At 40.4% G+C, this 27483-nt stretch overlaps 1 protein-coding gene across 1 annotated transcript in view; it reads right to left on the bottom strand.

Annotated features, from left to right (window-relative positions):
* Positions 1 to 1165: 1165 nt before the first annotated feature.
* The window catches only part of ANO6 (anoctamin 6), a 71040-nt gene continuing 44722 nt past the window's right edge, over positions 1166 to 27483 (bottom strand). Inside the window, exons 9-20 of the mRNA XM_031589559.2 lie at positions 26533 to 26638; positions 25219 to 25279; positions 21020 to 21165; positions 19845 to 19922; positions 18155 to 18380; positions 17113 to 17282; positions 16125 to 16222; positions 13293 to 13423; positions 12357 to 12562; positions 6789 to 6988; positions 6271 to 6376; positions 1166 to 5344 (exon numbers count right to left, since the gene is read on the bottom strand). Of these exons, the coding sequence (XP_031445419.2) occupies positions 5138 to 5344; positions 6271 to 6376; positions 6789 to 6988; positions 12357 to 12562; positions 13293 to 13423; positions 16125 to 16222; positions 17113 to 17282; positions 18155 to 18380; positions 19845 to 19922; positions 21020 to 21165; positions 25219 to 25279; positions 26533 to 26638 (1735 nt within the window). The 3' untranslated portion in view covers positions 1166 to 5137. The remainder of the gene's footprint in view (positions 5345 to 6270; positions 6377 to 6788; positions 6989 to 12356; positions 12563 to 13292; positions 13424 to 16124; positions 16223 to 17112; positions 17283 to 18154; positions 18381 to 19844; positions 19923 to 21019; positions 21166 to 25218; positions 25280 to 26532; positions 26639 to 27483) is intronic.

Below are 27483 nucleotides of genomic sequence, written 5' to 3'. Positions count from 1 at the left end.
ATGCTTTTTTAATCTGTTATTGATGCACAGTAAAAACGGAAATATAACAGAAAAAAAAAAAAAAAAAAGGGTCTTGGTGTAGATGGTGAACCTGCCTTGCTGATACCTTTGCTGAACTCTCCTGTGATGTGCATAGTGAACAGGCAGGGTGTACCAGATAGGGCAGAGCACAGAGCACTTTGATCTGGCATGTACACTTATCCAAAATAAAAGCAGTTCATCCATTCTGGGACAGAAACAGCTGAAACTAAGCAGGCAACATCAGAAGAACATAGAAAGAACATCATAATATGCTACTTTGGCTATCTGTGTAGCTATCAACAAAATTCTAGAGCTTGTTCTTTGAAGAGTTTTAAATGTATCTGTCAATAAGGATTTAAAAACATACTGTCCTCATACAGATTTGGCCTGTGATGATATCCTTCTGCCTGTAGAAAAATAACTCTATTATCAGTCGTGATGAAGCTGCTTTTGGTTTCACTCTGACTTAAAACCAGACCGATGCAGGGGTGTCCCTGTGAAACAGGAGCAGTGGAATGTCTTGGATGCTGGTGTTGCAGTGAGGAAGAACTGGAGTAGAAGCAGAAGGGACATGATGACGATCAAGACAGATGACAAGAAGACACAGAGAGTGAGATTTGGAAGTTGGTTTAGTTGCACTCTGCCAGTCACCTTTGTTTCAGACAAAATGAAGCAGCTGCCACATTGGAGGCTGTGCTGTGCTGTACCACTGCTTGCTGCCTGGGCTGCATAAGGAACACAGCATCTGGCCTGCCTGGAGGTGGGAGCATCTCACATACTTGATACAGATGAAGAAATAAATGATGACTCTGAAACACAACACAGGGCTTATCATGACAGGAGTGAAAAGGTATAAAGACCTAAACTGTTTATTTGTATGAGAACATAATGGTCCTTGTCATCGACTTGGGGTTGAAAGGAATGACTTCCATCTAGAGGATGCAGGAAAAACAGGAGATAAATTACAGCAGCAGTAACAGTTTAATGACAAAAGATTGAAAAAGAGGGAGAATATGGAAATTAGACAGTGATGATGTTCTAAGAATTTAAATGTGGCTTTGGCAGCAGCAGTATCACTTGTACAAAAACAAACAAGGATAATCAACAACAAATGTATTATTATTTTAAAATAGACTTTATTTAATGATAATAAATATAAATTGCAATGTTCAGAATCTAACAGCAAACATTCTTAGAAAAAATACAAAAAAGTACATTCTTCCATTCTGAATTTTATCAACATACACAGAGTAAAACAGTGGCAACAGCCTGCAATTTATGTTGCTCATATCTTATTTTAAGGTAATGAAATGGTGACTGACTCAAATTCATCCTGACTTCAACAGACCTGTACAAAATGTAAAAATAGTAAAACTGATCTAAAGTTTAAAATCAACATTAATTTTTCCTTCAAGCATATCTTTAAACATCATTTAAGTGACCTAGTCCTGAAAAAAACACGAGTATGTTGGCAATTGCCCCCACCTCACATGCACTTTGTTCCTATGCCTCTGCAGAGCTCACTGTTGGAGGTTTCAGCAGGTGGAGGTAGAGGCTTATTTACATTGCACAGCTTAAGAGGTTTAGGCACTTTGTGCTGTCAAAAGCACCACGCATATGGCAAAATGAACTGAATTCCTGATGCAGTGTTTTCTGAGATTAGATGTTATGGCTACACTAAGCAAGTAGCATGGCACTTGGGAAGCAAATAACTGAGCAAAATGTTGATGTTGAGAAGCTGATGCCCACCAGTACTCACTGCTCTCTGCAGACTAGCTCTGGTTTTAGAGCTGTGGACTAAAATGTTTGCCAAAGACAAGTATGCCATTATGTGCATACCTCAGATCTATCACCTGGTTTGGCTCAGGACAATAAAAATCCAGTTCATGAGCTCTGAGACCAGATGTGAGCCACCACCCAGAAAATGGGGGGACAGGTGGAAGACTAGTTTCAAGCATACTCCTGATGTGAACAAAATGGTAATGCAGAAACTCATCCAGCATTCCCCAGGTCGTGGCACCAAGTTTGATAAAGTTTAAGAGATGTTTGAACCATACTCTCAGACACAGGGTTGGAATTTTGGGTGGTCCTATGTGGAGCCAGGTGATGGACTTGATGAGTACCTTCCAACTCAGGATATTCTATGATTTTAGGTGGTTAGGAGTCTATTAAAGAAGGAGACTAAGTCATAGATAAATAGACTTTGCTGGTGTAGCATGTTTTTATTTACTTTTTTTTTTTTTTTTTTAATATTGACCTTCAGGGCCATCTCCCATTCAGGCAGTGCTTGTTATAAGGGGCAATTGGGAGGCACAGGAAGAAAAAAAGGATCAGAATACCAGGTACTCCTGAAAATCTGTCTTAAGCTCTGCTACTGTTCATAGTGTATCCTCAGGCAAGGCATTTAATTCCTTTGCTTCCTTGTCTCTTTACTTGTCAAAGAGGGCAATCAAAGTTTCCTTAAGACCAAACAATTAACTGAGATGGCCCATTTCGTGATTTTTATTTTTTGCCTTTGTCACACGATACCTATTTGCTAGCACCAGCTCTCCAACACAGCACCTAAGAGGGTGTTTAAGGCACTTTGGCACCGTGATCCTCTACAAGGAGATGGAAATGGCACTTCCCAGCTGAACACTGCTGCAGATAGGAAAATACTACTTCATATATGGGGAAATGCCAACTTGAAGCCAAAATCAGAAGCTCTGAGCTTGCATGGAGTTGAGTACTCCATCAAAGCTATTCCATGAAATGATCTTCTGGACAAAATTTTGTTATAAAGAAAAGCTTGGTATATCGCCCAGTGACAGCCAGGCAACAAGCACTAACTGAAACACAAGAAATTCCATCTGAACATAAGAAAATATCTTTTTGTATTTAAGAAGGTGATGGAGAACTGGCACAGGCTGCCCAGAGGCTGTGAGGTCCCCTCCTTGGAGACCTTCAGCAGCTGCTGGGATGTGGGCCTGGGCACCCTGCTCTGGGTGTCCCTGCTGAGCAGGGCCTGGGGCAGATGGACCCAGAAGTCCCTTCTAACCTTAATCATTCTGTCATTCTGGAAAAAGGTTATATCAGTATTGGGATGATTTATTTCAACAAGAAGTCCTGTCTTGTTTAGAAACTTCTGAGTGTCTATCCATCTGCCAATTTATATTTGATTCCTCGTAAATTTAAGGACTTGTTGTGATTTTGACTGGCAACAAAAATATATGTCAAAGAGTAGAATTTCCTGTGGAAAGAAGCACCAGTTTTATCATGGCTCTGGTCAGTCGTTGTTTATGGTTATGATCTTGTTTTTCTGTCCTGCATCTTTTCATCTTCAGGTAGTGTCTGGCAGCAGGTTTCCTGGGCAGTATATAAAGCAAACTTCAGTTCTTGGTTGTCAGAAATGTAAGTTTTCTCTGGAACCTCGGGTTCCTGTCGTTCATCTTTCAACCTTTGTTTGATTTTTGAATCAAGCTTTCCTCCCATATTCTCCTATGCAGTCATTTTGCAAAGTTGTGCTTAGTGAAAGCTTGTGTGTCACATCTGCTGAAATAATTCCCTTCATGTGTTGCCTCTTCTGGTTCATATGCTGCCATTAAAAAGGATGGGCTTGAGGTATTTTGAGCAGTATTTTGAAGTTTTTCTACAAAATTCAGATGTTTAACTCCTTCTGATTATTAATGGGATAAAATACAACTTACCAATGCTACTTTGTTTCTGCAAACGAACTTCTTAATATGTAAAAAGCTATGCGAATATCTGCCTAAGTATTGTGCATATGAATTACATTGAAGAGTACGAAATTACAAACCCAGCAGTAATCATCTGGTTTACAGACTGCAGACATACTTTTGCCTTTCTTTCAAGATTTTGGTTTTCACAATTCATAGGGATTGGTGCACTAGAACCATTAAAAAAGAAAGCAAGTTAATAATTGGAAACATCATTGCTGCAGGAGCTCTACATACACGTTTACCCTGTAATTCCTGAACTCCTAGGATGCAACTGAGGCCAAAACAGCCAAGCAGATCCGCAGCATAATGTGAAGATGATTGATGGCTCTGGCAAGTTCATCCACACTTGTAACACCTTCCTGATTATTTAAAGTTTTGTAACGCAGTAAATGCATATTCAATGGTTTATTCCGATCTGCAGCTTCGATAGATTCATGGTCTTGTCCAAATTTAATTTATCTTACAGTGTTGCACCAGAACAGGTCCAGCTGTGCATTCTTTCTGTGTTAAAATCAGGGTAGAGAATGCCTATGGTATAGGCAAAAGACAGCCCTCTACAATTATTTAGTTTATGGTAAGAATTTTAACACTCATTACTGTTGCAGCTGGGAGACCTTAAAGGCTGTGTTCATTCAGAACAGAATGGCCAAGTGAGCTAATGAAGGTACACTGATGAGGGAAAAGATAAAATAACCGAGTTTTCCACTTGCTCCAAGTGCAGTGAAGTCAGTTGTATGCATGGATTTCAATTCTCATGTTTAAACAGAGGCTGGCAAACAGGACGGGCTTACAGTCCCGCTGCTTCTTGTGATCCAAGCCCATGATTAACTGAAATATCTTGTTATCCATTTAAGTCTCAGTATGCACTTCGAAGTCAGCGAAGCACACAACAGTGCTCAGTAAGTCAACTGCAACAGCTTAACAATATGGTTGCGAGTTGCATTTTCCTTCTCTTTCCTCCATGTTTTGGCTTTTCCTTTTAGCTGGGGTTTGCATCACCAAGTATTTGAAGCTCCTTCAGAGAAAGTGGTGGTGTTCTTACAACAAGTAATTCTTGTATTAAAGTTTTATTCAAGTTCAGACCTACTAGCGTATACCTAAATAAAAAGGAAAGCACTCTGTATATTTCAGAGTTAATCTGCATCGTTTTAAGACGATAATTTTTACCTTCACATGTTAAAATATGTCCTAATAAAGCTGGTTTAAAAAAATGGGTAATTGTAAACTGAGTCTCAGTGGTTGCTTTTGCCTAAGGGAAACAGGCAACAGAGCAGGTGACAGCTGCAGGAAACCATGTTTAGTAAGGCACATTCATCCAAAGCGTTTGATTAGCAATTGGTAATGCCTGGGTAGGCACTAGCTGGTTAAAAACTGTTCCTCCATATAAAAAAAAGTCCTTATTCAGTTTTAGGCCGGAAAGTGCTGTCCACTCCTTCGATAATTTTGTCGGCGATTTTCCCTATGGTTTTTTTCACAACTTTGAGGTCGTTCTCATGCAAGATTTTCTGCGTCAGGTACTTCTCTCGTTTGACCTTGCTCTTGGTCTCTTGTGACACATCGGGGATTATGTAGGAAATAATAAACTTCACAAAGTATATGACATGCTGGGGAAGGTGCAAATGAAAAGAAATGTCAGTTGGGTTGAACAGGATGGTATTATTACTCTGAGAAATATTGAAATGCCACCCTATTTCTTAAGGCTGTGAGTGGGTTTTGTATCTACCACACTGGAACAGTATCCTAAAAAGCAGAGATGAACAGAATAATTGTCTGATAAACAAACCTTTCTGATTTTCTAATCCCGATGCTACTAATGACTTTTCTGCTTGCTCTGGGGGAATCCTGGTGCCCAGTGCTTCCTTTACCCCCAGACTGTGGAAATATTGGTTACAGATCTTTTTTAAATTGTTTCAGGTTTGTCCAAATGCCTCCAGGGCTACAGACATTCCTCTGCCATGGAATTGTGCTCTAGCAAGCTGCACATTTCTGGTGACTTCAGTAGTCCCTGGATCAGGCACTAAGTACATTTTATAATGAAAGAATATTTGGTATTCCTTTCCTTTGATCTTGGACTGGCTCCTATCTTTCCTAACCCCACACTGTTGCTGGACGGGAGAGAGCAACTGCTCTTTAACCAAAGAGTCTCATCTACAGACTCACCTCTTGCAGTGACTGACTTCACACAGGTCACTCAGTGCACACGTGCTGCGTTGCATGTATTCATGAAACCTCTAAAAACATATAAAAATGTTTGGTGCTCCTATCCCTTCTATTTCTGATACTAGAAATCGCTTGACAGTTTTCGAGAAGAGAGACTGCAAATACTGGGGCAATCCTCAATGGATGCCATCACTTCAGAGACTTTTTCTAACAGTGCTACACTTTAATTTACCTCTCCTGAGCCCATGCCAGCACCATTGCGTACTAAAAGCTCTGACAGCTGTGCCTGAACAGAACGTCTTCCAAGGATTTTCTGCAGGGAGGAAAGAGGAGTCTAAATCACTTATGCTGAAAACCCCTACAGGCTTACCTCCATGACAATGATGAAAGCCAGCTTGGCTGCGATGACGTGCCAGTAGTATATGTTATGCTCATACTGATGCTGGTGCCCAGGAGGGTAGCGGAAGTCACGGTACCTGAAGGCAATGCAGAGAGTCAGGAGCCAGTGTCAGCAACCTGCAGTACGGCTCTGTGGCCAGAGGATGGAGCAAGCCGTGTCCTGGCTTAGTGCAGCCTGAACAGACTGCTGAATGCAACTGCAGCAGTGATAAACCTTCTTAAGTCACTTTTAAAGCATTTGGGGCTTTTTTTTTTTTTTTTTTTTTTTTTTTTTTTTTTTTTGAGACAGCACAAGTTATGAGGAAAACAAAATGAATTAAGTATTACTTATAGGTGGATAGTTTACTCAGTTCTGCCATTCAAAGTATGCTGCTTGCACTGTGTTCTAACATTTCTTACTGCGTATTTTTAATGGATCTGGATTATTTAGATATTAAAACAGTGATATTTACCCTTGTCACTGGGAAAAGTTGGTTATTTGACACTTGCCTGCATGTCGTGTGGTTCCCAAACCAGGGGGAAAATGGCTTGCTTGCATTCTTGAAGTCTGATATATTGAAGACAGAGAGTGTATTGTTTATATACCCCCTCATGGTGTAACTGCTGTGGCTCCCATAAGGAGGGACTGAAAAGGACCAGTAATAAACCAGACGAGGAATCATGTCAGATGTAAAAGCAATTATCATGGCCTGCATTTTAGAAAGAGGGGACAAAAAAGCAGAGTAGCATTTAAGAAATAAGCCTTACTACACGTAGCCTTGCCATATATTTAGTATCTCAAAATTTACAGTACGAGCTAAAAACAGAAAGTATGTGCTTTTCCAGTCAGTGGTTCCCTCTGTGACTGAGGCACTCACAGGCACAAGCAATCTCCTTCTGGAATGTGCAGTCCATCTAGTTTTTAAATTATACTGGCTCTGCTGGATGCCTCAAAAAAGTTGTGCTATGATACACTTTTATCCTCCTGAGCATGGCGGGGAGGTCAGCAACCAAACTCACCTCGCACCATGCTAGGATAACCTCCAGCAAACACGCTCGCTATCAGAGGTACACATGAGATGCTTGAAGAAATTCTGCCTGGTGAAACTTATGGAAACCGCAGCAGAATCCTTCAGCAACAGATAATTAAATTTCACCAGGAAGCCTGAAGTTTGCATAAAAGAATTAAATAAATGACATATATAGCTGATCCAGCTCTGACCCTAGAAACATCCCACTCTTTCCGAGGTGACAGCCAGTCCAAATTTGTCCTGGCAGTTGTTGCCTCATGAGTTTCAGTGTCAGTACATGTGGAAACTGCTCTTGATGCCAAGATCACTTTTTTAGTAGCAGCTGCACAGTGCTGCTTTACATATGACGTGACCACTTGTTTTTATCGAGCTCCCAAGAGAGGCCCTGTTCTACTCTGTCCTACTCAGTCTGCTAGTCACAAACTGGGCAGGAAATTGGATCTGTGGGTTTGTCGTAGGAAGTCTTTCCAAAATGCACGAACTTCCCAAAACATCCTATTCTGGAGCACAGGTTTACTATGTTTAATCCAGTGTCCTCCTCCGCTATTGCAAATTCAAAAGGCTTTCCCGTGAGGAAGACTTTCCACTGCAGCTGCATGCCCAGCACGAGGCTGCCCAGCCAACTCAATACGGCAGGCATGTGCCCAGGGCCCAGGAATTAGGGGTTATTTGCATGCCATGGCTGGAGGAGAACTCTTCAGTCCTATGGCAGTGGACAACAATACCTGATGACATGAATGGCAACAACCTGTGTGGGGAAGGTTCCCAGCTGGGCCCATCCCTGCTCTGCTACACCATAAGACAAACTTGCAGAAACAGGACTTAAGTATGAGGCTGTGGCTCAAAATCTTTCTCTCATTCTCCCGAATGTTGTTGCAATTTAGTTCAATTGAGAGAACGTTAATTTGGCTGATGAGAAAGAAAAGAGAGGCATCCTATCACTAAGAGTGTTTAAAAGTTTCAAAGATCAACACTTCAAAAAGATTTTTTTGTACTGTATTCTGGCTTAAATAAAATGTAGGTGGCATGCACTTTTAAAAACTGTTTTTAAGCAATACGTGCCAGTGAGGAATGAAGTGAAAATTATGTGTTGTTTATATTTACATGCAGTGTAGGTGTTTTTGGCTGACAAGAAATATATATTACCGTGCCTTGTAGTTTCAGGAAGAAGACCTCACACTTAAATTACACTGTTTTTAGCTGAAGTATAAGCACAGAAAGTTTTAGTTAAATATAATTTCTTACTGCTTATTAGCCCATAAGGTTTGCATCAAGTCAGACCATAAAAGAACTAAAAGCAACTGAACAGTAAGGCAGAAAACATCCTTTTCCCTTTGTACCAATTTGGTTTGCTGCTGCTTCTATGTATCATTCAGCAAGATGCTAGAATACAATATTTATATAACTTAATGTTTGTTCTTTATGGTTTTTTTGCAAGGCCCCAGGTCTCCCATCACCATAAATCCGAGCCCCGTCTCACTCTCCTCCCCCTCCCTGAATGATCTCCAGATGTGCTCCAGAGGGCTACAAGGACAGAAAAACGAAAGCTAATCCTACGGCATCCTCTCAAAGGAAAAGCTTTTCTTCCTTTTGAATTATGGGCTGCATTTTAGAGTATTGTACTGGGGAACTACAAACAAATAGCACACTCTCTACTTCCCAAGCTATACCATGCACAGTTTTTCATTTATACCGTAACTAATTAAAATCAGTCTTTAAACCAACAACAGATGCTTTGATATCATGCTGTCGCAAGTCCAGTGCCTGAGTGGCAAGCCTCAAAATGGACATATTTTGACAAAAGTTGCTCATAAGATACTTGTAGGTGTTACAAAGCCAGTGTGGGAAGGAGAGGAAGATACTCTACCCAAATAAAATCAGCGGTAGGAGTCACATAGAAAAGAAGCAGTTTCTATATTCTAATGAAAAATAGCGATGGCAGAGGAATGACAAAGACAAGATTAATGGCCTACACTAGATCCAGATCCTGGATGTCAAACAAGAAAAAAATGAACTTAAAGATAATGGAAGAAAACTGCTTTCAGTATTTGCTGATCTCTAGTACATGGCTTTATAGACCACACTTCATTAGGAAGAAATATGGATCTCTGAACTCCTTGCAACACCTGCAGCAGAGACTTCTGAGCATGGCCTCTACTGTTGTGCCTCTTGTATGCTAACAGCCTGCCTGGTGCCAGTGGCCAAGGCACTATGCTCATACTAAGATTAACTGCATCTGACACATGAGATCTCCAAACAGGGTTATGAAAAGAAACATGCCTGCTGTTAGCAGTCACATAAGCACTGGGATTGAGTGCTTGGCAAGGAGGACAGGGAGCAAAACCGAGCTGTAAATGCACTTATGCACACTGAGGTCTGAGTTTTCAGAGATATCACTTCAGGGATGGAGTACATCAGGAATTTGGAATGGAAACACTGTAAAGCTTGCAGTAGCCTCAGATGGGCTGTGAATGGGTAGTGACAGACACCTAAAGCTATCCTTGGGTCACTTTTCTGCAGGACCTAAAGCAGGGTCATGTAAACACTCCTAACAGAAGCCTGCACATCTGAGTCACCATAAGGTCACCAACTTTAACTCTGCACTGAATATCATAAGGTCTTCGATTAAGGTACTTGTAACAATGCTTATAATAATCTTAAGATATATATTCAGTCTTCTATTTCATGGTTGTATTACAAGTCCTAGGTGGATTGATGAGGAAAGACAGTCAGGTTACCCAATAACATTATATATATATATATATATATATATTATTTTTTAATTTATGTAGAAAGTATATAATATATATTTAATATAATATGTATAATATACATAATTAATACACATTATATATCAATCTATCTACCTATTTCTTCCTTCTAGGACACCAGAAGCTTTGTCTTATATTTTACAGGTTTTGTAGCAGCATAGCTCAGAAGAGGACATTAATGCAGCACTAATTTTGCCTCTATGTTTCTATAGCTATGCTACATCTGGGTGTTCACACAATCTCCCTAATTTGCTGGGAAAGCTGTCATTAACAATTTTTTTACACAAACAGTAAAATCAAAAGATCCCAGCAGGATCCCAGGTGTCACTCGACATTTCTAGTAATTTGAACAAGTGTTACAAAAGTCACATCATTTTTATTTTAAATTTTAACATCACAGTTGCTGGTAGGCCTTGGATGTTTCACACACCTATGGAACAGCTGCATTTATGTTTGATGTGCCTCAGTAGATCTGTGTGAAACCACTGGAGCATATGCTCCAGTTCATTGTCTATCTATCTTCTAGATTCTTTTGTAAATTTTCCATCCTCAAGATTTTTTTACTTCTGATACTTCTTTGTGTTTATTTCTCTGCTTTATGTTTTCCTAAGTCTCTTCTCTACATCCTATCTATGTTTACCATGCCTGTTAAATTTCTGTAGTTTGAGATAAAATTCTAGAAAGGAATTATAGCCAAATACCTGAAAATACATCTGAAGTTGTCATGTAAAATATTCCTAATCATTGAAATCCGTCCTACATTCTAATTTCTGTATGGTCATAACTCCCAGCTTCAGTAACTGTGAAAACAAACTACTGAGAAGGTGGCAGCTGAATAGGCCATGGGAGCTCATCCTTCCCGTTCCTTGAAAATATCCACTTCCTTTCAGGGCAAAACAAAGACATGTAATAGTGGAGAAAAAAAGAGCAGTATGCAGGGGAACTTGTCTGGGTGTGGAGAGGGGAGGTACACATATCTGTCTCATGATTTCTGAAAAGTAGAACCCCTGGGGTGGAGACCCCAAACATGTGGTTGAGCACCTACTGAATGTAAAAGATGCCTGAGACACAGGAAAGTAAGTTAATGTCCTGGTTTAAATGTGAATTGCTCTGTTCATTGAAACAAGTCCCCTGTAGTATATATGGTAGAGTGCTCACTTCCATCTCTCTCCTCTTACCCAAATTCCACCATCCTCAAAATGGGCAGAGACTCCTATGACAGCTTAGGCTGAGGTGAACTTCAGAGTTTACAGGTTTCTCCAGAAACTCCCAGTGAGTGCAACAAGGCACTGTTACTGCGAGGAGGAGGTCCTGGAGGAAGTGGCCATCTCAGAGCATGTCAGAATGAATCCCTACGGACAGCTACTGCTACTGCAGAGGAAAGCTGTGGTCACTGCTCCTTGAGAAAGGGCAACACTGGAAACTTAGAAACAGAACACATATGAGTTACTGCTTAAGAATAAATCAAACAACTCAGAATGATACAGTCCAATGGATTACTTGGAATATTTTTGTTCCCACTGTGCAGCCTGCACAAGATCTCGGTGACATAGCAATACAGAAATTTGAAACATATAAATTTCATTGTTAAAGAGTATATTCATGAGGAAAGGATACAGTTTTCTAAATACGTTAAATAAATCAATTTCAAAATTAATTCTAACTGCAAGTGAAAAATGGATTCATTTGCATATTCTTAGAAATTCATTCTTATCTCAAGAGATAAGTACTGTAATGTTGAGCATGTACTGGATTTTTAAATACAGAAAGAAGCTGAATTACTGCTTTAACTGCAAATCTGCTCGAAGCTAAACTCAGGTATAACCCTAAGAATCGTAAGCTGGAAACAACAATCAATTAAGCCTTAGCTGATCTCTACCCTATTCTTTTTTCAAAATTAATACACTTAATTGTAGGCTCTCAAAAATATCTCTTTATTATGTGCTACTATCTCAGAAAAGATATGTCTTTATATGTATAACTTTTTATGAAAGCTGTAGTAACTCTATCTTTCTAACTACAATTTCTTTTATTTAGACATAATATTTTAGACTGTAGCCATATTTCCAAACCATCTGAAAAATAACTCAAAGCCTGCTTCACAGGGGCTAACATCACAAGGGACTGAAACTTGTAATTAATTTGGATCATTTGTGTGCTTCATGTAGCCACTCTGGCATGACAAACAAACATTGATACAAACGGCATTCCAAATTTAGATGCAACACTTGCAGTGAAGGCATTTTACCTTTTGTAGTGGCTGGCACAGTACTTACATTGGTCACCACAGCCAGAATGGCTATGCCTTGCATGATGGGCTGCCACGCACCGATGTCTTGTGCCTTCTGCGGAACCATGCGCCTGAACTGGGTTGTCATCTTCCACGCATCCAGCCTGATTTCCAACATGTTGTTGATAAGAGCCAGAAGAGGAGCCAGGGGGAATGATGCCACAAACAGGGTGACAAAGCCAAACTGTATAACTGGCAAAGGGAGAGGTCACATGCCTCGATGCGTTCTTTTACTGGGGATAAGCATAGACTTTGTATACTCAAATTGAGAGAATGAGGGGCAAGGAAGAGTAGCAGAGTTCCTAGAGAACCTTATGTGCATGAGAATATATAAGCATAACACTACTGGAAATACCCTCTACGTGGAGGGGACGGAACAATGTTAAAACTCACAATGCATCACAAGGAACTGTTATGGTATTTAAACATTCACTTATTTCTCATTTCTTCACCGTATAGACTTGGAAATCTAATGATTATCTGTCTCAGTGCTGTGATGCAAAGCCTGAGCTAACAGTGATGTAATGGGTGCCTGGGTGCTGTGACAAGTATGCTGCAATTCTGTTGCAGAACAGATGGTGGCAAACAAGCCAGAGCTCTGTCAGCAACCAGGAAACCAGCAACATGTAAGTGACTGCAGACCCACTGACTTCTGGGTATGTTTCTTGGAGGATGGGATAACGAAGCAGCAGCACACCTGCAACTGCTCATTCTGTTTTTTAGCTAGAAATTGAAGTGAGGGGTAAGCTGCTTAATAAAAGCTCACAAAGCTATAACGGCTCATCAAAACTTGTACTGGATTTTTAAAAATTTAATATATCTCCTGTTTCTAAACATATTAAGTATTACTTGTATGAAAATTTTCCTTAGATCACATTTGTATCCAGTACAGACAAGAAATTGGAACTAAATGGCTACTTACCCATCTCAAGATACTCATAAAACAATCCGAGTTTTCCAATGGGCTGCAGATGATAGTCCTGTTCCCAGCGTGGAACAATCTTTTCTGATCTAGCATCTGCACAGTATCTTCCGATTAGATTCTTAACCCAACTGTCAGTCAAAGAGAAAAAGACCACTAAAATTGGTAAAACAGCCTACAAAGTTCAGTAAATGCAAGTGAACAAACAAAACATACCCAAAACAAACAAACAAAAATTCTCCTGCTGTTATAACACAGCGGGTTTTAGTTATCCCCAAATTACTGAAAACTTCCTTCAAACATGAGTATCATTTTATCCTGAATGCAGTTATTTAGAACAACAAATAGAATTGTAAAAAGGAAGCCAATCAGAATTGCAGTGCTTTACACTTATATTGTACAGGTGAATGACATTTCAAGGTAGAAGAAAATTAAGACAAAAGTAGGCCTCTGGACAGACAGATTAATCCCTTCTGATCACAGAATCACAGAATGGTTAAGGTTGACAGGGACCTCTGGGCAGAACCAGAGTAGGTTACCCGAGACCATGTCCAGGCAGCTTCTGAAGATCTCTAAGGAGGAACTCTACAACCTCTCTATAAAGTCTGTGCCAAATGCTCTATCATCTGCACAGCATAGAAGTGCTTCCTGGTGTTTAGAGGGAACCTCTTGTCCTGGCACTGGGCGTCACTGACAAGAGTGTGATTCCAACCTCTCTGCAATTTCAGGTAATTATGGACATCGGTAAAATCTCTCCTGATCTTTAATGAATAGTCCTAGGTGTTTTAGGAGAGATGCTTCAGTCTTTTAATAATTTTGGTAGCCTTTTGCTAGACTCCCTCCAGTAGTTTTGCACTGGGGAACTCAGCACTGTTGATGCAGCATACATGTTAGAGTGGAAGGATCATCTCTCTTGACTTGCTGGCAATAGTTCACTTAATGCAGTGAAGAATACCATTAGCCTTCTTGGATGCAAGGGCACGTTCCTTGCTCATGTTCAACTTGGTATCCACCAGGGCTCCCTGGTCCTTTTCTGAAAAGATGATCTCCAACTGCGTGGTGCCTAAAATGTCCTGGTGCCTATGGTTGTTCCTCCCCATGTGCAAGACTTTGCATTTTCCCTCACTGAACTTTATGAGATTCCTGTCAGCCTATTTCTCCAGTCTAAGAAAGTCCCTCTGGATGGCAGCACAACCCTCTGATATATCTGCCATTTCTCCCAATTTTCTGTAGACTTTCTGAGGGTGCACTATCCCTCTTCATCCAGATCATTAATAAAGATGTTAAATAGGACAGGCTCTAGCATTGATCCTTAAGGTACACTGCTAATTACTGGCCTCTAACTAAACTCTGTGCTTCAGCTGTCCACTACTCTCTGAACACAGATGATCCACCTTACTGTCTACTCATCCAGCCCATCAGTCTTATGGGGAACAGCGTCAAAGACCTTACTGAAACCAAGGCAGACAGTATAGCTCTCCCCTCATCTACCAAGCCAGTCATTCCATCATAGAATAGTTGGTCAAGTAAGACTTCTCCCTGAGTGAATCCATGCCAACTACTGATCACTTTCTTGTGCCTGGATTAGCTGCTACAAAGACTGAAGTGCAGCTGTAATTTGTGTCTAAAAGAGTTGCACACAAATTTAAGAAAACTGATGAATCAGTTGTAGACATTTTCAGTGGTCAAAGGACTACATTCAAAAAAGAAGGTGGAGGAATGTCTATCAACAGAGAAAGAAAATAAAACACTTCTCTTTTACTTGCAGAAATGAAGAATGAGAGCTCAATTAAAAATCACATCCAGAAATGATACTCAGTATTTCAGGACCTAAAAGTTACTTGTCATCTATGAAAGTGAATTCAAAATTCTGTTTAGGTGAATGTGTTACCTACATACAAATAGTAGGAATCAGTTGTTTATGGCTGTAACTGACATCTGCAGGCATGCTCACTCTAGGGACACTTTAACCAGCTAAAAGATGCTGAAAAGAGGGATGGGTCTACTGTCCCATCCTGCAACTGGCAGCATTTGGGTCTGGAGAAACCGTACCTCAGCAGAGCACGCTAGTTACACAGTATTTGTGACATGCTTTGAAACTGTGCTTTGCTGCACAATTTGTGGGTTTGGAAGAACCACAGCCAAATGGAATATGCTGTGGACTGGTGTTTATGGCATTCAGGAGGGCATGAGCAAACTTGGAGTTTCCTACTCCAAGTAGTGTAAGCATTTATCGATCAGTTTAAAATAAAGAACAAGTTCTGAGAGCTGGAACAGAGTCCTGGATAGTAACTTCATCTAAATTACACAGAGAATATTCACTGTTAGCACTTTGTTTATTGTTACATTAAAACATGACCTTCCAGAGATCTGCCATGCTAAAAAAAGGCATTTTTAGGGACTCTGAAGGTTACGTATAACAATAAAACGAAATGTGTTAAATTAATAAATTATTCAAAATTTTTACATGTATAGCAACAAATCACTGTATTCAACATTAAGCAATAATATTTAGTTCTGTATTTTCAGAGCTTCTGCTAACTCAATTTTAAGTATCAAAAACAATGCACATGAAGTCTAATCTGCAGAGGAGGAAAGCAATTCTGATTAGAACTCATATTGGTCAAAATGACAGAAACAGAAGCTCAAAACTACCAAAGCAAAAATAACCAAACTATTTAAAAAGTTCCAGAAAGTCAGAAAAGACTAGCCATGTTCTTTTAGAATGCAATAAGCTCCAATCAAATTTAGTGACCAAACGCCTGAACAGATCAAGCAAAAGTAGCATCTTTCAAATGCAAAAGGGCAAGTTACTGAATAGTTTGAACTTACGGAAGAAGCACTTCTTGAATGTTATTCCATATTGCTTTACCTCCTACTATGATGGCAAGCTGAGTTGTGAGTTCAAGGAGACATCCACCTGGATCACACTACAGGTTGGGAGAGACATGAAAAATTTTTGAAGTTGAGAAACCTTTCAACCACGAATGAAGCATTTAAAATAATGAATTTCTGATTTATGATAATAACACTTCTTTAAGCTACAGAAGAAGACTATTTAGGCAAATGTTTACACTAATTTATGCAAAAGTCCAGGCCAAATATGGTCACATATGATAAGTTTACAGGACACTACTGAAAGCACAAAACACCAGGTGAAGTCTTGCAGCTTTGTACTGTACTGCCATCAGTGAGGATCACCCTGCAGAAAAAGAAGGCATCTACTCATGCTCATCACTGAATATCCTTAGTTGGAAGGAACTCAGAAGGATCCTTGAGTCCTGGCTCCACACAGGACTACCCAAAATTCAAACCCTATGTGTGAGAGCATTGTCCAAACACTCCTTGAACTCCAGGACCTCAGTGTCATTCCCACTGCCCTGGGCAGCCTGTTCCATGCCCACCACCCTCTGGTGCAGACCCTGTCCCCAACCCCCACCTGCCCCTCCCCTGGCACAGCTCCATGCCGTTCCCTCGGGCCCTGTCGCTGTCACACAGAGCAGAGCTCAGCGCTGCCCCTCCACTCGCTGTGAGGAGCTGCAGCCGCCATCAGGCCTCCCCTCAGCTCCTCTGCTCTGCACTGAGCACCCAGGGACCTGAGCTTCTCCTCATACCCCTTGCCTCCCAGAACTTTCACCATCTTCGCAGTCCTCCTCTTGACTCTCTATAACAGTTTGGTCCTTATACTGGGGTAGCTTGGGAGGCAGTCACATTCCGAGCTCCAACTATATACCACCATGTTGTACAATCCTAAATGCAGCAGAATACCTGGACTAATGGCTCTTGCATTTTAAAAGCAAGCGCTAGGATATATTCTTACCTCTTCATTGCGATACTTTCCTAGCCAATAAACTGGATTTCCAGGGTAACCTACAAATTTACCCTTAAAGAAAGCTATGTAGAAGCATGAAGAATAGTAGTTGACAAACTGGAACAAGAACATCTTTGTGGTCAAACTGTTTTCATATTCGGTTTGTGTCCTTGGAAGCTCTGCAATTATAGAAAAAAAAGTAAGGAAAAGGCCAACCAGCAAGTATCTAAAAGCTGCTTTGGAGCCTCAGCTGGAAAAGTATGCATATGACTTGTATTCCTTAATGTAACTGAGAGCATTATAAATTAGACTGTATATAATCCCTATGTATACGGTAGCCACTATGCTAATTCTAAATCTGTATGGGTAGTAAAAAGGAAAGAATTTGTTTTCTGACAGTAAAAAGCAAGAAAAAAATCTAATAACTTGGAAAAAAAATCTCCCAAATCTAGCACATTCAGGAAAGATGCAAATGTAATGCTTTCAACTCATGAAACAGTATTAAATGAACTATATTAAAACACAACACTACTTCACACATCTAAAGTAAATAGCTACTTTAGAGCTGATGGTCTGGATATAAAGAATAATAATATTTGTGACTGTTTATCTATTTAATAACAAGGGAATGGCATCTAGCTTTGGAACAGTGACCCTGTTTCATTTATTTACAAGAAAATAGCTATTCTCCCCATAAACAAAAGCTAATGTAATTGAATGCGTTATGCATTACTGATCTGTTTTCATAAAGCTTGGTTATTATAGTAATTTTCTTTGCTTTGCCTGTTTTACAAGCACAAAATTGTAAACAATTCATCTTTGATGCTGGCTATACAAGCAGTTTCCAGGCAAAGAGCTGAATATCACATTCCTCTGACAGTCAGAAAATCTGTATTTGAAAAATTCTGGATGGTATCATATGATTTGGTGGGAAAATTCTGAAAAGCATGGTATAGATATTCATTTACTGGAGTTCTGACCATAAATACAAATGCTATTTTTGCTTGCTGTTGTAGCCAAAGTTTCAATCTGAGGCACAGCGAAGACATACCAAAGTCAGTAATGAGGATCGCTACTTTTTCATAAACGATGTTCAGAACCATAATGACTATAAAGCTGATGATTGAAGCAGTTACTGAGGTGGCTGTCTGTGGAGTCAGGTACTTGCGGATTGCTTGTGTGCCATTAATGTGCCGCGGCAATGTGGCAGAAAACACCAGGAAAACAGAGAGTCTGTAGACAATGATTCCAATAACTGAAGCAATAATCAAAAGAATCTGCCAGGAGAATGTAGGAAATATATTAATGTTGAACTACCGGATTTGGGAAGAAAGTTTGAAATTCATTTTACAATAGGCAAAAAGAAAGTGGTTGTGTGCCTTTTATTCCATCCCATGTGTACAAGAGGGTGTGCAAATGGGATAGAAGGCAATAAATCTAGAGTCCATTAAAGAAGCATTTTTCATGTAGCGTAGTGAATCTGCAGTAACAAAAAGAGACGGTCTGTTTTACGACTAATAACAAGCCTTGTTGCCATGTGAGATAAGATAATGAGATGTGTAATCAAATCTCATGCCTGAAGGCACATGATGGTTCCAGGAGGACACTGGCTAGCTAGCGGGGCGGCAAATGTGCTAGCAGGTCCATGCTGACCCTGGAGGGGGCTGTCGCTTCTCCTTCACATGATGGTATTACAGACACATTTTAAGCCATGTCATACGATCTGCAGGAGCTGTACTCATGCTCCAGGCACCTCACGTTACTTTCCATCTCTTCTCTTCCTGCTTTCTTGCTAGTTCTCTAGCTATTATTCAGACTCAGATACTCAGAGCTGTGCATTTTTTATTTGCTATCTGCAAAATGCCATAAATTCTTCTCCCTCCAAGCTCCCAGCACAGAATTTGAGAGTACAGTAACACAATGGCAAAACTAGATCAAATCTCTTTGATTTCAACCCGAAGCCTTCAACCTGAAGCCTGCCTATTTAAATCTAGCAGCAAGCCAGTCTTCTTTTTGTTGTGTTTCAGCTGTTAAGAGGTGCTTCTGGACTGCCAGCCACCATTCTGTCCCAGTGTTGTCTTGTCTCCTATTATCTAGGATGAGTTCTTGAGTTCTTTTGCAGCTGCTGCTCATGCTACACGTGAGGAGAACATACAGCAGGCTGAAACACCGAGCTTTTCAAGGCAACCTCTCTAGGCATGCTTACCATGTGATACAGTTTCATGGGTGGCTGAATTTCTTTCAAGTTTAAGTTTTAATTAAAGCGGCAGCTCTGGAAGATTAAAGAGCGCTTGGCTTTGCTCTTCTAAGTGAAACAAAAAACCTGAAAGAAGTCCAGAGCTGTGAGACATTATATTGAACCAAACAGCTGGAATGACTAGGGCAGACACTGGCAGGGAGGACAACACATAAAAAAACCCACAACTCTTCCCTGCTCTCTTCACAAAAGCAAATACATTTATCTTTAAATAATGAGGGAAAAAACAGCGGATTACATTCACAAAGCTACAGCTGTGGGATATTTCAGTGCATATTTTCTCCTGACTGCATGCTAATAAGTTATCTGCTGGCTACAGTGACCTTGTCCATGTGGATCCATATTTCATGGCCTTGTTTTACACATCGGATGGAAATTTAACTGAATTCTCTTGATATCTTTTGATCAGGTTAGGACAATTTTTCTTTAGACACTTAGTGAAGAAGTAAATTGATGAGGTGAAAGAATAAAAGGAGAACTTTACCCAGAAGAAGACTGCACTTGTACATAAAGTTATACGCACGCACTTCCCACAGGCAGTGTACGGCACATGTTCTTCTTGCTGTAAAAGATTCAGAAACAGATCAAAGATGCATCCAATCTTTTCTTCATACATTTTTTGTGCGCACCAGTTAGCCCTTTGTGACAGGACACTGAATATCTTGCTTTTTTTTCCTGGAAACTCACATTTATTCATGATTTCAGAAGACTTACCTGATTACAGCTGCCTCTTTTTACTGCCTATTCTAGGACAAAAATGACTTCCAGAGAGGCTGCATGTCCTCAGCTCTTATTGACTTTAGCTACAATACAGTGCATAGTCTTTTTGAATGGATCCATCGTTCTTCGCTGATCATAGTATCTAGGATCACTGCCTTTCAAACCAGTTAATCTGGAATCATTTCAAGTGTCCTCTAATAAGCAGTAGTATAATGTGGATTTTGTGTGAAAGCAATGCAAATAATCTGATAAATGCTAGAACAATATATTGACAGAGAATAATAAAAACTGAAGATGGGCTAAAGTGAGCTGCAAAAGCAGAAGCTACTCAAAATATATAATGAGTAGAAATCTAAACGACGATCCTCATAAATATGAATCCTATTTCATTAAAATGAGGATTATCCTTGTCCTGTGAGTTTGCTGTTATTAATCGTAACTGCATCTACATTCACTTGGCAACAATACCTATTTATACATTTCAAACAGGATAGAAAAAATGCCTTGCCATTATACATAATGCAACATCCTTCCCTCTGTTTCACCTTTTCTTTTTTTTTTTTCCTGACATATTTTTAGGCAAAGATAGCAAATGCTCTGTGATCTTGGCCTCTGGCAGCAGCACAGGATCGTTTATTGGGGGATTTAATAAGGCAGACTTAGTCTGTCTCCTAAGCTAGGTACAAAGTCTATTTCTGTTCATTAATGACACAGGAGTTTCATAGCTCCTCCAACAGGCAACTAAGACATGCCTATGATTAGTAGAACTTCCCTCCTACACATCTGGAATTTATAAGCTCACTATCCTCAGGCCAGCTTATCAACTCTCCTTGAAGCACTGCCAATTTATTCTGCTCCATTCCAGATTCATCATTTTCACAGTGCTCCCATAACATGTCTATTGCAGTAGCTCTGACCAGTTACCAAAATAGTCCTTACCTGTGTGATTTCATTCACTACTACGTGAGTGCACTGAGCTTCATATTCTGGGCGAATTTGTTCCTCTTGCTCTAAGTACTCCACTGTGTCCCATTCATACTCCAGTTCAGCCTGCCTTCTCTTCCAAAATTCCAAAAACAATGTAACTGTCCAGAAGACAAACAACAGGAGCAACAGTTGGACACTGAACTGCTGGGCTCGTATTTCCATACAACTTCCCACAGGCATGGAACATAACCCTTACTAGCGGGTATGATGGTGTCAAGTGCCCATGAAAATAACTTACATACTTCTTTATGGAATTACTGCTTTGGACATTTAGGTACTTTAGTAAAAGAAACCTGGGCTAAGTGGTGTCATAAGCTCATCCTAAAAAATACACGTACATTTTTCTGCTTTCTGCCCAAGGCTGGAATATAATCACTTTGGATTTCATACTATGGACTGCTTTTGAAAAAGTTTACCATGGGATACATAAGACAGCAAGTTGTTTAGACAGATGAAGACAAAATGTTGGAAAGCACAGGATTTATTGCAAAGAAAACCTTAGTAAGCAAAAAATTGCCACAGGGAAAAGCTTGTGTTCATTCAATCTGCAGTTTTTGTGTGGACAAATGATCAGTTTGCAGACTATGTGAACTGGTGATGCTAGCTCAGGTAAAACTGCTTAACCACAGCTGCCTTTCCTCCTCTGCTGGCACAAATCTGAAGTGACTGCAGATCTTTCTGCATGGCAAGGAGCTTTGAGACCCTCTGGGCTGAGTCGGCAGTTTCCCTGGACTATGTTCCTGCAGCTGGGAACATTAAGAGAAGCAGGCACATAGATACGTGGTGTTTGAAAGACACCAATCTAACCAAGCTCATGATCTTGACCTGAGGTGTGATGCAGGTAGGTCTGATGCAGTGAGAGATTCAGCTGGGAAGGCTGGAGGAGCTCAGGACATGGGTGTGAGTGCAGGGGTGCTGTACTGATGGTGGTCGCATGTCCTCAGATTCAATGAGTGGCGCTGCTCTGCAGCACTGCCTCCAGGAGGAGTGAGTGTGTGCCTTCACTGTACTTCTCTCATCGCTCCCATTGTCTGGGAGTAATTAACCTCCACAAAGTTGTTTTTTGGCTTTTTTTTGTTTATTAGTTTGGCACCTCATCCTGAATGATGAAGCACTGATGGCATGCAGTTATAAGTCCAAACATTAAAGGTTATTTCCAAATTCAGGTGTGGTCAATATACCTCATACTGAAGCATTTATAAATAAATAAACTCCAAGGGCTGGGCTGCGAGATGACCTTGGCATCTGCATGCAGGCAGAACCCCTGGAAATCCTCCTCTCCGATTGCTCAAGGGCCTCTTTCACAGGGATTTCTCCGCTACCTCACGCTCACAAGCACTAAGGCCACTCCAAGCAGTGGGCCTGGGAATCACATCTGCCTCTGCCTGCAGAGCAAAGAGATCAGCCTTCCACGAGCCTCTAACTGCTTGCTGCGGCCCCAGCCCAAATGAGGGAAACTGTAGGCAATCCTGATTAGCTCCAGCTGCAAATCCAGCTGCTGCTGGGGAGACCAGGAGTGCAGGGCCCATGTCTGTGCTGCCCTCTATGCGAACAGCAAAAGTAGGGCTCATAACACAGGGCAGCTTTCACAGCTCCAGGGCAAAGAAAACTACTAGTAAGTAACAGCAGCCGAGTTACTCTTTCTGAACTGGGAAGGAGCTGCTGCAATATTTTACTTTTTTTTTTTTTTCCCCCTTTATTTTATACCAGCATTTTGGAGAACATTTGCTGATCTTGCTCAGAGAGGGTCTCCAGTGATGGCAGCAAGAGAAGTGGAAGCTGTTCCTTGTCCAGGAGCTTTGCCAACCTGCTCATGCCATCAGGGGAGAACTGGCAAAAGCCCTCATCCAGAGCACCAATGTGCAGGGGGTTAATTCTTGAGGCCAACTTCCCTGTTGTTTTATGGTGCTTTGAGATCTTTGAATGAAATAGTTAAAAAAAAAATCTATTAAAAAGTATATTGATGATGATGAAATGATAAAGTATGTAAAAATCAAATAGTCTTTTGATTATTTTGGACTAGGAGGTCTACCAAAGTAACAGGGCAAGGCAGAAATTGCAGCTGGAATTGTACCAGAACCCTGGGTCATTTGGTTTCAGTACAATTTTGTCCAAATTGCTGTAATACAATTCACCTCTTTCTGTAGTGGACTTACAATGAGAAGACTAATAGACCTTGCAGCCATCATTACAACCATGCAGCTTAACTTTGTAATTATTACTCTTGGAACCTTCCTCAAAACAGGAAGCAGAATTTTTAATTAAAAAGCAAATTACAAGGAAATTAGCTATTCAAATGGTGGAAGATTACATTAGTATCAAACTTCTCATTCTTTTATTTTTATTTTTAATTTCCTGCTGGCATTTTGAATTTAGCAAGTGTTTTGAAAGAAATATTCTTTTTGAAATGACTGTTCATTTTAAAATTCTTTAAAGAAGTAGTTATTCTAAAGCACTCTAGGTCTTATTAGGAAAATAAGTATAGAGTGTGTTTTACAAAGAAAACAATTTATGCGTTCTTGTCAGCCTACATATGAACTGTAAGTGTCAAATGAGTTATTTTCTCTGCAGTACCCTTTATACCTCAACTGTAAATTATTTTGACAATTTCTGGATAAGGCAGTGCAATAAAAGGCAGTTAAGAAAGTTGCTAATATGAACAAATAAAAGTGTTTCTGTGAAAATAAACCTTTCCTAATCCATTGATGCTAAGTGGTTTCACCCACAGGAAATATCCTGGTTTCAGATATATTTTCTCTGATAAAAAATATCTCTACTGCTTGTAACTACTACAATTTTGCAAAAAACTCTTTCTTAAATGAAGACAAGAGGAAAAAAAATGGGAAATACAGTAAATGGCTATTTTTCAATTGCTTTGCACAGTCACGTGGCTGTTAATAGGCACAGGCAGCTGCAAGGATTTTTGGGAAAAAACAGCTTCTTTCCTGGATGGAATTAAGCATGTGGCTCCTGCTGGATGAACACAAGGCAGCTCTAATCACTTCTTTCAGACTTTTCTCCAAGTTAAAACAAACACAGGTACAGAAGACCAATATTTAAGTTCTACAACTTTTCATCCTCTTGCACAATAAGCTCTTTTTACCTACCTGCCCATCTATCCTTAACAGTGCAGTAAGGGGAAAAACAGATGAACAGACATCTGTCAACTGTAGTATCTGCCAGGTTGGATGGGATTTCAGACAACCTGATCTAGTGGAAGATGTCCTTGACCATGGCAAGGGAATTGGAACTAGATGATCTTTAAGGTCCTTTCCAATCCAAACTATTCTATGATTCACAGAATCACAGAATGGCCAGGGTTGGAAGGGACTCAAGGATCATGAATCTCCAACCCCCCTGCCACACGCAGGGCCACCAACCTCCCCATTTAATGCTAGACCAGACTGCCCAGGGCCCCATCCAATCTGGCCTTGAACACCTCCAGGGATGGGGCATCCACAACCTCTCTGGGCAGCCTGTTCCAGTACCTCACCACTCTCTCTGTAAAGAACTTCCCCCTGACGTCCAACCTAAATCTCCCTTCCCTCAGCTTAAAACCATTTCCCCTTGTCCTGCTGTCACTCACCCTTTCAAAGAGTTGATTCCCCTCCTGCTTGTAGGCTCCCTTTAGGTACTGAAAGGCTGCAATGAGGTCACCCCACAGCCTTCCTTTCTCCAGGCTGAACAAGCCCAGCTCCTTCAGCTTGTCCTCATAGGGGAGGTGCTCCAGTCCCCTGATCATCTTCGTGGCCCTCCTCTGGACCCTCTCCAACAGCTCCAACAGACAGGAAGGAGCCCCCTTGTACTGGGGGCTCCACACTTGGACGCAGTATTCCAGATGGGGCCTCACAAGAGCAGAGTAAAGGGGAACAATCACCTCCCTGTCCCTGCTGGCCACCCCTCTTTTGATGGAGCCCAGGATACCATTTGCCTTCCAAGCCACAAGGGCACACTGCTGGCTCATACTAAGTTTTCATCTATGCTGCTAAAAAGATCTATCATGAATGTATGTATCTTTTACTGAACTACCTACTGGTGAACTGCCGAGTGCTAGAAAATGAAGCAGTTGTAAATTTATCCATTTTTTTTGGCCAATGCTGTATGCTTGGCCAAAATTACACAACAAAGCACAGCCATCGAAACTGACTTACCCCATATTCCCATAAACACTGCAAACACCAGTGTTCCAAAGCTATCAAATATACAGAGTTTCTGGAAAAAAGAAACAGAAAAAAGGCCTTAAAACACAATAAACAGTAATTTCTTCTACACTGAAACAGAACTGAAGCTGCTGGACAGGTTGTTTTTAGCTTTTGTGTAGTTTAATAAACAATCTTCATTGTTAGAGTTTTCTCAGCTTCTGTCAATGTACAACATCCTCCAGCAAACTAAGGAAATTAACTGCAAAGCTTGGCATTAAAAGTATAAATGAAATATGCAGCAAGAGGATAATAGAGTGGTGTGCTGTTAAACTTCCTTCCATCTGTTGCACTGGAAGAGGAAAAGCAGTGCTTATGGCCTGGGAACTGGGTATAAAACTATGTATTTTTAATACAGTCACAAAAAGGCAATGAACATCTCTGCTTCTCATAAGTGAGATGACAACAAAACAAGGTAGTTAGTAACATGCATTCTGATGAGATACCTCTGTGGTATTTGTCTTTTCTTTCCCTAGTATACTTTTCCCTGTCTTCTTTCTTTTGCCTTTTATGTTAAGTGCACTGAAGCAAGAATATTCATTAAAGCAGGGCAAAGCACTTTTAACGAATAGCTAAAAAAATGTAACTTTGGAGTGACTGAATCTATGGAAAGGAATTAGAAAAGGCTAACACTAGCCTAGTGGCAAAAGTTCATAGATAAAGAAAGATAGATTCTTCTGGACATGGACTGAGTACAAGAGTGTGGCCATGCCATGCCATGGTTAACAGGACGCAATTCACAGCACCTGTCATGGCTAATATTGGCCTCCCCATGTACCCATCACTTCTTGACAGCTCGTATCAAATTCAAGGCACAGGTTCAGCTAATTTCTTTGGGGAAACAGGGGAGAGTTATTTAGAAATGTCAAAACATGCTCTAAACTCTTCCTAAGCAAAATTGACTCAGAGTTACTCAATCAAGTCTTTAGTAATTGAATGTTTGTTTTGTTTAGCTTTGTTTACCAAAAAGGAAAGGAATACTCCAAAATGAAACCACAATGTTCCATTTTCAATCAAAAAAATCTTTTAGACATTGGGGGCTATCTAAAATTAAAAAGTCTTATTCATTTCATTTTAGATCAAAATAGAACCTTTTTTAATTGTTAACTTCTCATAGTTCAGTTGCTGTATCAAAAGGCATAACTATTTGCACAGCTCTAGTAATTATGCAGGACATTAGAGGAGAACAACATTGTTTTATATGCAGTACTAGGGAAAGTGCAACTAAGGGTTAATAGCATGTCTGTAAGCTGTAAATGTAATTACCTTGGATGATTCACAAGTGATGGTGAGGTTCCAGTAGGTACATACTTTATCACACTGAGGGCACATTATGATATTACCTCCTATGTTGGGATCACATACTTCTTGGCTAAAAACAAAACTAGTCAGTCACTCACCAACACTAAATTCTTTAGTCCTTCTGTGCACAAAGACAGTGCAATCATGTCAGGGATAAGAGAAATAATTCACCAGTGGCCTTCTCTTGAGAATCTTCCCCCCTCCCTCAAAACATCTCCATTGCCATTTTTTAGCCCTCAGCTCTAAACTGGATGACCTGGACAGAAAATACTTTTTTCATCCTTTATGTGTAGCAGCATTTCTCAAAACTAGTCACAGTAAAAATAAAATCTCTTCAAAGAGCTCACGTCCTTCAGTAGGAAATACACACTTGCACACTCGGGAGGGCTATCATGGCAAGGCCAAGGGGAGAAAGAGTAGGAATGCTGTCTGTCAGAGCAAGGAGCAGCTGCAGAACCAAAATGGCTAACTAGTACCTGTGTTCTTCCAAAGAGGCTCAGACTGGAAATTGGTCTTCTAAGGGGTGGCAAGAGTCTGACTTCTTTAGTTTGATATGGCGGAGGCTTATTATAATTTAACTAAGTGATAATTATGGCTAGATGAGTATAAAGTGGCCACTGGAGTGGAGTTCTGGAAGAGCCTTTCAGCAGGATTTATAAGGACAAACTCCCTCCCTGACTGGGGCTGTACAGTGTGATGTCATGTAGGTGATTTGGCACCCAGGTGTTCTTTCATTGGTCCTTGTGTCATGGTTCAATCTCACCATGTTCTGATGAGACAATATGTGTCATCTCTATGCTTCTCTTCCCAGTGTATCCTGGGCAGCTGAAGCCCCATGTGCTCTTGCTCTTCCTGTTTTCTTCTCTCAGAATAGAAGAAAGCAAGATCAGGGGTTTTATCAGGGCCTTTGGATAC

Source organism: Phasianus colchicus, chromosome 1 (genome assembly GCF_987193195.1).
Source record: "Phasianus colchicus chromosome 1, bPhaCol1.hap1.1, whole genome shotgun sequence".
Lineage (NCBI taxonomy): Eukaryota > Metazoa > Chordata > Aves > Galliformes > Phasianidae > Phasianus > Phasianus colchicus.
The sequence above is the reverse complement of the archived record's forward strand: the minus strand, read 5'-3'. Positions and strand labels throughout refer to the sequence as shown.